Here is a 12,631-nt window from a genome sequence, read left to right on the forward strand (position 1 = left end):
AGTCTGCCGCGAGCACAGTGTGACGGGAACGCCAAGGCCTGTTCTCAAGGGCACAGAACTTCGTAGAAACAGGCCAAATTACATAATTAGAATTCATTGACCTCCAAGCTGGGCAGGCCCATGGGAGGTGTGGCGAAGCACAGAATCATGGAAAATGTCAGCAGAAACAACCTCGTAGGCAAAAGGCAAGTTGAGTTTGTGACATGCAGCTGTGCCCGTCTAATTGATTTGAATTCTCAGAAGGGAAGAACGGTCATGGGATCGCGGGGAAGTGAAGAATGAGATCTGTAGACGCATGAGACCCCGTGGACAGGGTTCTTCCCGTGGGCTGTGAGACGTGAACGTCGCTGTGGGATTCGAGGAGGAATGGGAGCTCACTGAGTTTGGGCTGTGGACATTGCTTGGAGAAAAGAACGGGGGACCGCTCTCCCTGTGGAACTGTGTGTGTTCTGGGGTCTTCTGGGTGGGGTGCTTGAACTGTCTTATTGACCTCTTATAATGAGGGTCAAGGGCTTCATTATGAACTCCTGATGGAGAAAGATTTTGGGGGAGGCTCTGGGGAGAGGGGCCAGAAACAGGTAGGACCAGGTTTAGGGGAAAGTGTCCGGCATAGATTTACTGGCTAAAACCCAGGGAAAAGGCAGTGGTAATATAAAGAGGACACGTCCACTGGGGATCTGGGACCCCTTAAGGGGCAGCTGAGCAGGGTACTTCAGGCACCGCTCTGGGTCTGCCACATAAGAGAAGGAAAGGTTTCACGGCTGATGAAAATGCGATTGGAACCCCACAGTGCAGGCATCCTGAGTCAGAGACCTTGCTGAGCCGCTCCAGAGGGTGTTTGTGACAGCCAGGTGAGGGGGCAGACCTGGGAAGCCGTTGGCAGGCCCCACAATTTCTGGTAGCCTGGAGCTCGAAGGGCAGGCTCCCAGCCCACCCCAGAGCACAGGGCTCCAGACCCTCTGAAGCTCCCTCCTCTAGGACGCCCATGGCTTCCTGCATCTGCTCAGGGTCAAACCAGTCAAGCGGGGCTCGCCACCTGCGCACCATGGTGGAGAAGCTGCTCAGTGGTTCCTGGTGGAAGCCGGTCTTGCCGAGCTGCGCCCTGAGCCCAGCTGGGGGCCGCTGGTGCCCCTGGTGACATGCTGGCGTGTACTCCCCGCTCCCGCAGGGGTATGGGTCTGTTTCTCCACCCTCCTTTCCCTGATAAATGGATGGGGCTTCAGGTCAAAGCGGGTCTGGGAAGGGTTTCTGAGGCTGCCGCCTCACGGGCTGGCGACCAGGAAGGACCTCGCTGAGGGGAAGAGCGCCACTCAGCCTGGGGACGTGGTCTCAGCCAGACTTGTGCAGGGGCTCACCTGAGGACTCCCCTCCAGTTCTCCAGGGGGCCCACTGTGAGCTCATCTGCATAGCTTCTCTGCAGGACACAGGGCAGGTCTATCTGGAATCAGGTCTCAGGCTGGCCCTGGCTTTCTTACTCCTCAGACTAACTTTATTTGGGGGCCTCCTTGTGTGTCCAGCCTGTGTTCTGGCCTTACGTTAGTGCACCTCAGAGGAGGTCTCTTACCTCTGAATCCTGGGGATGAGTGGTTCTTTTTGTCCCTTCCTTCCTAGAAAGCCTCTGACTCTCCCTGCCCCCTCCCTGGAGCTCCACACAGCCCACGGCAGGCTCCTCCAGCTCATCACATGTCCCTCAGTGCCAGCTCCCCACGTGGCTCTGCCACAGAGGCTGTTGGGTTAAGGTCTCGTGAGGCATCTGGGTCAGAGTGCTTTGCTCAGAGTTTGAACCCAGGTCCATCTGACTCTGGGCTTCCCAGGGGGCACTAGTGGTAAAGAATCCGCCTGCCAATACAGGAGACTTAAGAGACATAGGTTCAATCCCTGGGTTGGGAACATCCCCTAGAGAAAGGCATGGCAACCCACTCCAGTATTCTGGCCTGGACAATCCCATGGACAGAGGAGCCTGGCCAGCTACAGTCCACAGTGTCACAGAGTGGGATGCGACTGAAGCGACTCAGTATGCACTTAACATGCCGTCTGACTCTAACTGGGAGCTGAGTGTTGCCTGGCTTCCCCTCAGTAAGCAACAGGTCCCAGGAACCCCTGGCCCAGCCTGCCAAGAGCTGAGTGGCAGGTCTCATGGTCAGGTGTCTTGCCCTGTAGGTCCAGGATCTGCAGCTGGAGCGGGAAATGGCGCTGGCCACCAACCGCAGCCTGGCCGAACAGAACCTGGAGTTCCAGGGTCCACTGGAGATCAGCCGCTCGAACCTCTCAGACAAGTACCAGGAGCTCCGGAAGCTGGTGGAACGGTGCCAGGAGCAGAAGGCAAAGCTGGGTAGGTGACCAACCCTGGGAATGTGCACCAGGGATGCCTCTCTTCACTCAGGGTCCCTGTTCCCCATGGGGCTAGGGGAGCTGCTGGAATCTCCTGGAAAAACAGATTCCCTCTCCCTCCCCAGGACAGGAAGGGGCCAGCCGTTACTGCAGGTTACTACATCCCCAGCCTGGCTAAGTGCTCTAGGGTAGGTCTAAGGGTAGGTCCTGTCATTGTTCTCATCGGAGATGAGAGGAGTGAGGCTCAGAGAGACGCGGGGGCTTGGCCAGGGCTCCGCGGCTACATAGAGGTGGAGTGGGGATTTGAATCTGGAGAGCCTGGTCTGGGCTTTCTGTGTCCCAGCCTGCCATCTGAGGAGGTGAGGGGCGTCTGGTCTTCAAGGTGGAGGACTTGATGCTCAGACAGAGGAAGTAACCCCCTGGGCAGATTAGGCTGGGTGGGCAGAGCCGGAGGCCTCTTGCTTTCCCGGCCAGCATGGGGAGCCAGGGAGCCAGGGTCTGTTCACTGAGCTCCTGTCAGCTCAGGAAGCTGACCAGAGGGAACCGACAGAAGGGAGTTCTGCTGAGACCCCAGGGCAGAGGCAGGGCCCCTGGCACATAGGACTCTCCGGACCCTTGCTGAAACCTCGGCCTCTATCACAGCATCAAGAGGCACTTTTGAAATGTCAACCTTTCTGCCCTCCCTTCCAGAGAAGTTCTCCTCAGCACTGCAGCTAGGAACCTTGTTGGACCTTCTGCAGATCGAAAGCATGAAGATTGAAGAAGAGTCCGAGGTGAGACAGCTGTTGACACCCGGTCTTCCTTGCAGAGTCGGCCCCTGGAGCAGATGAACACTGACCGGGTGAACACTGGCTCCAAGGTCACTAGCACAGCCCACCCAGGGGCTATGGGGCCTGGCAGCGCCTTCCACCCAGAGCTGGTCTGCGCACAGAGAGTGAAGTGAGGCCAGAGGGCAGCAGAAGAGACCAGGCAGCTCCAGGAGAGGGGAGAAGCCAGGGGTCCCGCTCCTCGGGAGCAGGAGCTCTTGTCCTGAGTACCCACATCTGCAGGGAGCAGGACCCAGGCTCTAGTAGATGGCAGAGGTGAATGGTCCCTCCACCTGTAGTCCCCATGGAGGCCCTTTTGGATGCAGGGAACAGGAACCCAGTCTCACTAGTTGAAGTGGAAATGGACGATGGATGGCACAGCTGTGGGGCAGCTGCAGGCCTGGGGGTGGGGGAGGGCAGTAAACAGGTACCCTGGAGGGCTGAAGCCAGCCCACCAACCCCTCCCCTCTCCTGGCAGCTCTCTCTTGCTTCCCTCTGGGCCCATCTTCACTCTCTATAGGCAGACTGGCTCTCTCACATCTCTCTGCCCTCTGCCAGGCCCCTCAGCCCCTGGCTGGGCTGGGTTGTGCTAGTGGCCAGGGAACCAGTGTTCATCTGGTCAGTCGACACCCAATTTAGCATCTGGCATGAGCCTGGCATGATGCCGGGGTGGGGAACAGCGGTGGCCATGACAAGTGGCCCCCACCCTCCGGGAGCTGACATCTTGGTGGGGGAGACAGGGTAAATTAAACACGTGCTTGTGTAATAATAGATCACCAGTGAGAAGAGCCGTAGAGAGAAATTCCCAAAGCGGAGGACAAAGAAGGCAGCTCCCGCCTGGCTGGGGTGGGGGTGGGGCTGCAGCTGACCTCTGACCCAGAGGTATTCAGGTGGCCTCCATCCTGGCAGACCCGATGCCACTGGAGCTTGTGTCTTCCAGGCCATGGCTGAGAAGTTCCTGGAGGGCGAGGTGCCCCTGGACACGTTCCTGGAGAATTTCTCCTCCATGAGAACACTGTCCCATCTGCGCCGGGTTCGCGTGGAGAAGCTCCAGGACGTGATGAGAAAGCCCAGGGCCTCCCTGGAGCCGGCCGGGGACACCCCTCCTCCACGCCCGCCCCCCCCACTGCGCCCTGGCCCGCAGGCGACGCCCCCGCCAGCTGAAGACACTCAGCCAGCACCACCGCCGCAGCCCTCAGTGGTCCCTCCCTACCCTTTGCCCTACAGCCCCTCTCCAGGCATGTCCGTGGGCCCCACCGCCCACGGAGCGCTCCCGCCGGCCCCTTTCCCCGTGGTGCCCCAGCCCTCCTTTTCCTACAGTGGGCCTTTGGGGCCCCCATACCCCGCAGCCCAGCCGGGAGCCAGGGCCCCTTCAGGCTACTCCTGGTCCCCGCAGAGGAGCACGCCGCCCCGGCTGGGCTATCCCGTGGCCCCCACTGGTGCCTCTGGACCCGGGTACCCCGTGGTGGGGAGCCGGGCCCCCAGTCCTGGTTATCCTCAGCAGCCCCCCTACCTCTCAACAGGAGGAAAACCTCCGTACCCCACACAGCCCCAGCCCTCAGGCCCCCTCCAGCCCCCCTACCCCCCCGGGCCCGCTCCTCCCTATGGGTTCCCCCCACCTCAGGGTCCCACCTGGCCTGGCTATTAGGCACAGTCCTGACCCTCGGCCCTTCCCTACTCCCACCTGTACCACAGCCTTCAGCCCACCCCTTGCTGAGATTCGAGGCTAAATTAAGTGGAGTTGGCTCCACATGGACTTGGGTCACCCAGGAGCCTGAGGGGACCCAGCTGGGAGTGCACAGGTCTGGAAAGGCTGACCAGGCACTGTGACTGGCTTGGCCACACCAGGCGGTCCCCGGGCCTGTGGGCCTCCCAGGGGAAGGGAGCACCTGTCTTCCGTGGCGGGCGATAGCTTTCCTGGTGCTCACCAGGCAGGGAGTTCAGTCCTCCCCATGGGCGCCCGCGCCTGTGGACATCTCGTGACTGCACAGACTCAGGGATGCCTGAACCCAGTGCGGAGTTATCTCAGCGAGGGGCTGGCCGGCCCCTGCTCACTCACTCCCTCTTCTCTGGGATTTAGCAAGTGCAACCACGGTGCCCATTCCAAGAGAGGCAGCTCTCTGTGTCTCTTGGTGCATTCAAGGATGGCCCATCGCACGCTCCATGGCAGAGTTGGATCGGGGGAGAGAACAGAGGTAGGCAAAACAATGAGTGATTTTCACGTCGATGTCAGGTCAGCTCGTCCTGTGTGCTGCTGTTTGAACAACAGCAGCAGTGCCCGTGCAGGGAGCAGGCCGAGGACCATAGAGGCGGGTCCTAGACCTTGCTGGCTCTGGTTGGAGAATCCAGGGACTGCCTTGGACCCTCTGGCTGCAGGAGAGTGGGCAGTTCTTGTCCAGGAGACTGTGGTCACATCAGGGGCTCATTTAGGAGCAGAAGGCTGGGTTGCCTCCCCGGCCACCTCCCTGTCTGGATCTCCGGGCTTCTGGTTGACTTCTGTGGCTCAACCCCATCCTGTCCACTCCTTTAGTGCCTTGAATCTCATCCACGGCCGCCCCCTCCCTTCCTTTGACTCTCTCCTGTAACTCTTCATGACCCCCTAAAGCCCGCCTAAGACAGACATCAAAAGATGCCCTAACAGTTATTTCTCCTGTGGTGCTTTGTAAAACACCATCTCTATGTCGGAGTCATTTCTTTGCATCTCTCTTATCTTCAGAATGTAAAGGGCAGGGACAATGACTCTGAGCCACACACAGGCCCCACCACGCTGGGGGCTTTCAGCACCCAGTTCAGTAATAAAAATGACAATAGACCAAAGGGGGTTGTGATGAATGAAGCATTACCTTGGTGGTTACCAGATGTGAACCAGGTCTCAAGGGCAGACTCTGGAGCTGCTATCTGTTAGGAAGTCATATGTGCCTTGAATTGTCCATTACCCTAGTACCCAGCACCTGGTGGGCCTGGGGTGCTGGGGGCCAAAGAGGAAACTCGACCCTCTGGTGCCTGCCCCTCCCGCCCCGCCCTGCCCGGCCTGCGTGCCATCAGTGGGTGCGTGCGATGAGATGCTCAGTCAGCCCTGTCGGTCCCTGACCAGTCGTGCTTGCTTCTCATAAGTTATTTATACAGAGAAATCACTAATGGACTCTACTGGTTCGAGTACTTCTGTACTGGATGAGCGATTGCTGGTATGTTTGTATAATTAATTGCCATAATAAACTTTGATGAGTTACGGCTCTTCTGTCCATGAAGCTACAGTGAATTTGAGAAGTGGCTGCCTGTGTGGGACATGGATTTTGTCAACTGAAAGGAAAACGTAAGACTTGTGGATTTCAGTTTTACTTGGAGATCTTACGGCAGGTTATAGCCTGAGGAACAAACCCTCAGTACCTCTGAAAAGATGCTCCAAAGAGGTAGGGGGAGAAGCCAGTGTATATATTTTGACTAGGGAATAGGTGCTAGCAAGCACCTCTAGGTGTCACCCTACGGTTGTTCTCCGTTGTGCTCTTTCATGTGTCTCCGTTTCTCCCTTTAGCAGTCTAAAACCACTGTGGGCATGCAGATCCCTGGATGGCCAGTCTTCATGTGAGGGTCCCTGTACTAGGTAGTTCTTAAAAGTAACAAGTGGATTTCCCTGCGGGGCTGCTGGATATCATGAGGATTCGCCTTTCACCAGTTCTTTTCATTTCTCAGTTGCCTGAGAAAATCATGAATAGCTGGTGAGAGCTGTGTCCCTTATCTTTGGAGCTTAAAGGCCTTGTATGGTATCTTCACTTTTGTCCTGACAAACCCCATTAAACTGCCAATTTTGTGAAAGAAGTCAGGCCAACTGCCTACCTAATCACCCTGTCCAAACCTCAGTGTCTCTCAACTGGACAATTTTCTCAGTATCTTTCAGCTGAGCCCTTTCTTTGTATCTTTCAACTGAGAAATCAGGTACCTTTTTATCTACTACCAAATTGAACTCAGGATTGTCAGACAAGATGAGAGCTCTGAGGCTCAGGAGAGAGTCACCCAGTATTCTGGACTAGTGAGAAGGCAGACAGGCTCAAGGGGCCCTTGTTGGTACCAGGGCTCCTGATCCTTGGAGAATATCAGGTGAAGGAGACAAGTCTGCTGTGGGTCGCTTTGTGGTCACCCAAACTGTCAACTGAAAGAAAAATGCACAGTTTAAGAGCTGTGGGTTTGTTTTATTGAGGGACCTTACTATAGGACTGTTACTCAGGAAACAGCCTCTCAGTAGCTCAGAGAAGCCAGTATAGAAACAGCTTTGGCTTGGGAATGTATGCAGTCAGGCACATATCTTGGTTAAAAAGAAAAAATGTGACTGTTAGTTGTGATGATCAGATAGCTCAGTTAATAATTTTAGTGTTTTCTACGCACAAAAACTGAAAGTGAAAGTCGCTCAGTCGTGTCCGACTTTTTGCAACCTCATGGACTGTACCGTCCATGGAATTCTCCAGGCCAGAATACTGAGGTGGGTGTAGCCTTTCCCTTCTCCAGGAGATCTTTCCAACTCAGGGATCAAACCCAGGTCTCCTGCATTGCAGGGAGATTCTTTTTTAATTTATTTATTTTAATTGGAAGCTAGTTACTTTACAATATTGTAGTGGTTTTGTCATACATTGACATGAATAAGCCATGGGTGTACATGTTCCCCATCCTGAACCCCCCTCCCACCTCCCTCCCCATTCCAATCCCTCTGGGTCATCCCAGTGCACCAGCCCTGAGCACCCTGTCTCATGCATTGAACCTGGACTGGCGATCTGTTTCACATATGATAATATACATGTTTCAATGCTATTCTCTCAAATCATCCCACCCTCGCCTTCTCCCACAGAGTCCAAAAGACTGTTCTATACATCTGTGTCTCTTTTGCTGTCTCACATATAGGGTTATCATTACCATCTTTGTAAATTCCATATATATGTGTTAGTATATGGTATTGGGGTTTTTCTTTCTGGCTTCACTCTGTATAATAGGCTCCAGTTTCATCCACCTCATTAGAACTGATTCAAATGTATTCTTTTTAATGGCTGAGTAATATTCCATTGTGTATATGTACCACAGCTTTCTTATCCATTCGTCTGCTGATGGACATCTTGCAGGGGGATTCTTTACCAGCTGAGCCACCAGGGAAGCCCAAGAATACTGGAGTGGGTAGCCTTTCCCTTCTCCAGCAGAATCTTCCTGACCCAGGAATCAAACTGCAGGCAGATTCTTTACCAACTGAGCTAAGGTGCAAGATGGGTTCATTAATAATTTTTCTGGGACTTCCCTGGTGGCCCAGTGGTTAACAGTCTGCCTGCCAATGCTGGGGACACAGGTTAGATCCCCGGTCCAGGAATTAAGATCCCACATGCCTCAGGGCAACTAAGCCCACTTACCGCAACTACCGAGTCCTCACACGCTGGAGTCGGAGCTACACAAGAGAGGCCACTGCAGTGAGAAGCATGGATACTGCAACTAAAGAGGAGCCCCCACTCGCCAGAAACAGAGAAAGCCTGCACCAGCGATGAAGAGCCCGTGTGCCACAACGAAGACCCAGTGCGGCCAAAAATGAATGGACAAACAAAGCTATGATTTGAAAAGAAAAGATCCTCAGCCTGTTTTTCCAAAGTATGGAGTACTGTATCCTGTTTTTCATCCTGAATGCCTTTCAGGGCGCACTGGCTAATGACTTAATCCGCGTAGAACTGGGCAGTGTTCTTTGTTTTGCTATTTCTTCCACAGCCTTCAGGGTCATGCTCTGCTGAAAGGCCTGTTTGATTCACGTTCACAGAGCCCCATCTTTCTGCATATCGTCGCCTCTATTCCTTCACCCCCGGGGGCGGGGCTTGGCTTTTACATTATTTCCCTTTCCGGCTTTTGCTCTCTGGCTTTCTTTCCATCTGAAGCATTTTCAGATGGAACCGGCTCGCTTGCGGTGACCTGTGTGCAGAGCTTGGGCGGTGCAAGGCCACAGATGCCCACTAGGTGGCGCGCGAGTCTCATCGGCGCCCAGGAGGGGCCCCATTACTGCCACCTGCTGGGCTGACCAGGACAGTCAGCCTGTCCGCCTGTCCAGGATCTCCAGAGGGGTCCGAGTCTTCGCATTCCATTTCTAAACGGAGACCGAGGGGCAGCAGGCTGCTAAACTGGCTGTGGAGCCAAGCTGTCTTCTGCCACCACCCAGCCTGCCTCCCTCTCCAGCTCCCCCTGAGCTCAGCCTGGTCATCGTGAGCCCTGGAAAGGCATCTTCTGCCTTTCAGCCGGAAGAGCAGCTTTGGTGGAGTCAGGAGACCAGGCTTCTGATGGACCCTTGAATCATCCCTTCTGCTTTTCTTTCCTTGCAAGGTGTCCTCATCAGTACAGGCTGCCTGTGGGTGATGCCCAGAGATGCTGAGAATCACCAGTCTTGAGTACTCAATAGGGCCTCACCTTGTATTAACCTTGGCTGTGCATTATCTCATGGGCACCTCTCAGCAGCCCTTTGGCCCCCAAGTTTAAACAGAGGGAGGAGACTGCAGGGTGGGTGGTTCAGTGACCAAGTCACTCACCTGGGGGCGTCAGGATGAGACTTGCACCCAGCTCTGATCTGGCTGCTGAGATACCTTTGTGATTGCAGAAGTCATCAGGCCTCCTCGAGACACCACAGTCCTGAGAAAAGCTTGGGGAACCTAAGCTGCGAATCCGCATATGCTCCGGTCAGAGCGTTACGGTCCTTTCGCCCCTCCCGAACTCTGACCTTGCCTTGAAAGTGTGTTGGGGGCTGGGGATGTCAGAGCACCAAGGAGAGCTAGGAGACCCCTGAGCTGTGTAGGAAGCTGAGACTCTCACAGGGTGGTGGGAGGCACAATCAAGTCAGAGCTTTGGGTTGCTCCCAAAGTGGTAGCCAGGAGCACCCAGGGACTGGAGAGAGGAAGCACCACTTTCTAAGTGGCTTGATGGAGAGTGAGGCTGGTCACTTGGGGCTGGCTGCCCCCGCTGCTCTTCACTCTGGCTCTCAGGCCCTCCCCCCACGTCCACCCCCGCCCTGCATCCGCCACATGAAATCACTGGGTGTCCTCTGCCAGACCGCAGTGGGCCTCTCACTGTGTGTGGGCTGCTCGGGGCCAGAACCTAAGTGTCAAGTTCAGAGCCTCACAGAGATTCCTCGCTCGGTGAGAAGGACGCTTAGCTCTGTTAGCTGCCACGAGGCCATCTGAAATGTCCCTTTAGGGTAGTCCCATTCAGCACTCCCAGACCCTAGAGGCATGACAGGTTTGGAGCTAGGTTTGGTTCTTGGTTGTCAGAGTGAGCTTTTTTATAGGGTCCCCAGAGTCATGGCAGCCCACTCCAGTACTCTTGCCTGGAAATTCCCATGGACTGGGCTGCAGTCTATGGGGTCCCGAAGAGTCGGACACGACTGAGCAACTTCCTTTTCACTTTTCACTTTCATGCATTGGAGAAGGAAATAGCAACCCACTCCAGTGTTCTTGCCTGGAGCATCCCAGGGACGGGGGAGCCTGGTGGGCTGCCGTCTATGGGGTCACACAGAATCGGACACGACTGAAGTGACTTAGCAGTAGCAGTAGCAGTGTCCTGGACATAACATGAGGAGAATGTGCTAGGAGAATGAGGAGAATCTGGTTGCCCATGAGAGTCAGGTGGATGACATGCTTCAGGGGAGTGGGCCGGGTAGGGGGGTTACACAGGTGGATGCCACCCTCTGGCTGACGTAGAGGGGTGAAGGATAGGGAGTGGGGCTGCAGTGTGGACCCAGGGTGGGCCCAGGTCACAGCGGAGCATCCTCCAAGTCTGAGGGAGATCCCGTGAGCTTCTCATCACAGGAGCAGCACTGACCAGCAGCCCGTGGGCTGTGTCTGCCCACTACGGCTGGAAGCGGACAGAGGCACCTCCGAGGTTCGGATAGCTCTCACTCAGTTGCTTAACCAAATGTTCCTTCTGGAGATGTATCACCCGACCCCCTTTCTGCTCAAAGGCAGTTTTTTTGGGGGGGAAGTGTGTTTTTAAAGTAGGCCGAGATAGCTATGAGGCCACCGAATGGTGGCCAAGCTATAGATGCAAGAGCTTTTGCTCAGAAAAGGGGCTGATAAGAGACATTTGGTGCCCCAAGCCCTTTGCACCCCAGTTCCCTTTGGAGGATCCTCCCTCTGAGGAGGGTCTCCAGGACAGGAGTCTGCCGGGTGACTCCTAGCCCCCAGGTGACTGGGTGTCCCTGTTTCTGGATTCCCGGCATGGTCGGAGTAGGGCCATGCCCTGGGCTCTCCCATGATGGAATCCTCAGTAAGGGGCGGGTGGGAGGTCTGGTTGGAGGGTGTTGGTGGGGACGGGGCTGGCCTGGCTCTCTGGCATGCTCGTGCCCCTCCAGCTCCCTCATTATGTGAGCACACCCCTCACCCCTGCCATGTCCTTCTAGAAATTTCCTTTTGCTCTTCCAGAGTTGGCTTTTGTGAATTGGACCATTGATATCTGTTGCTCCCAGTGGACACGGCCAAATCACGTGGAAAAAGGCCCCAGCCCCCAAATCTCTTCTCAGGTCACTGTCTGATTCCCAGGGGGCAATGAGACCTGAGCCAGCCTCTCCCTTCACCAGATCCTTAAGTTCCAAGTCAGATATTCTCCTCTGGTGCATCGTTAAGAAAACCTGGGCACTGCAAGGTCAAATATGTCTAGGCTCTCTGGGCCCACATAGTCAAAGCTATGGTTTTTCCAATAGTCATGTTCAGATGTGAGAGCTGGATCATTAAGAAGGCTGAGCACCGAAGAATTGATGCTTTCAAATTATGCTGCTGGAGAAGACTCTTGAGAGTCCCTTGGACTTCAAGGATATCAAACCAGTCATATCCTAAAGGAAATCAACCCTGAATATTCATTGGAAGGACTGATGCTGAAGCTGAAGCTCCAGTACTTTGGCCACCTGATGCAAAGAGCCGACTCACTGAAAAGACCCTGATGCTGGGGAAAATTGAAGGCAGGAGGAGAAGGGACTACAGGGGATGAGATGGTTGGAAGGCATCATCGACTCAATGGACATGAGTTTCAGCAAGCTCTGGGAGATAGTGAAGGACAGGGAAGCCTGGTGTGCTGCAGTCCGTGGGGTCACAAAGAGTTGGCCACAACTGAGCAGCTGAACAACAAAGGCTGTCTGCAGGGTAGAGGGGACCATTTCAGTTAAGGGAATTATTCAGCCCAAGGAAATGCTCAGTTCTGGTCTCTGACTCTCAGGTTAGGTTACCTAATTGGCAGAAACTAGTTTGCACTTTTAATAGCTGTGTGAACCCAAACCCCACATTGGCTAGAATTTACTAGGTGCCCGCTCTATGGAGGCCCCTGAGGTGGCACTGGTGCCCTTCAGGCTTGACAGCCAGTGTCCCTGCTCTCTGTCAAGCGAGGGCCCAGATGGAGGCTGGTGATGAGGCTATGGGTGCTTGCTGGCAGCTGCTGTGCCGTGCTGAGTGGTCCTATGTCAGGAACAAAGCCCTCCAACCACGAGGCTGCAGAGCCCCCTGCCC

At 55.1% G+C, this 12,631-nt stretch overlaps 1 protein-coding gene across 1 annotated transcript in view; it reads left to right on the top strand.

Annotated features, from left to right (window-relative positions):
- Positions 1-6,250, top strand: part of VPS37C (VPS37C subunit of ESCRT-I) — a 29,793-nt gene extending 23,543 nt beyond the window's left edge. Inside the window, exons 3-5 of the mRNA XM_068978577.1 lie at positions 2,161-2,332; positions 3,022-3,104; positions 4,078-6,250. Coding sequence (XP_068834678.1) covers positions 2,161-2,332; positions 3,022-3,104; positions 4,078-4,785 — 963 coding nt within the window. The 3' untranslated portion in view covers positions 4,786-6,250. The remainder of the gene's footprint in view (positions 1-2,160; positions 2,333-3,021; positions 3,105-4,077) is intronic.
- The last annotated feature ends 6,381 nt before the right edge of the window (positions 6,251-12,631 follow it).

Source organism: Capricornis sumatraensis, chromosome 8 (assembly GCF_032405125.1).
Source record: "Capricornis sumatraensis isolate serow.1 chromosome 8, serow.2, whole genome shotgun sequence".
Classification (NCBI taxonomy): domain Eukaryota; kingdom Metazoa; phylum Chordata; class Mammalia; order Artiodactyla; family Bovidae; genus Capricornis; species Capricornis sumatraensis.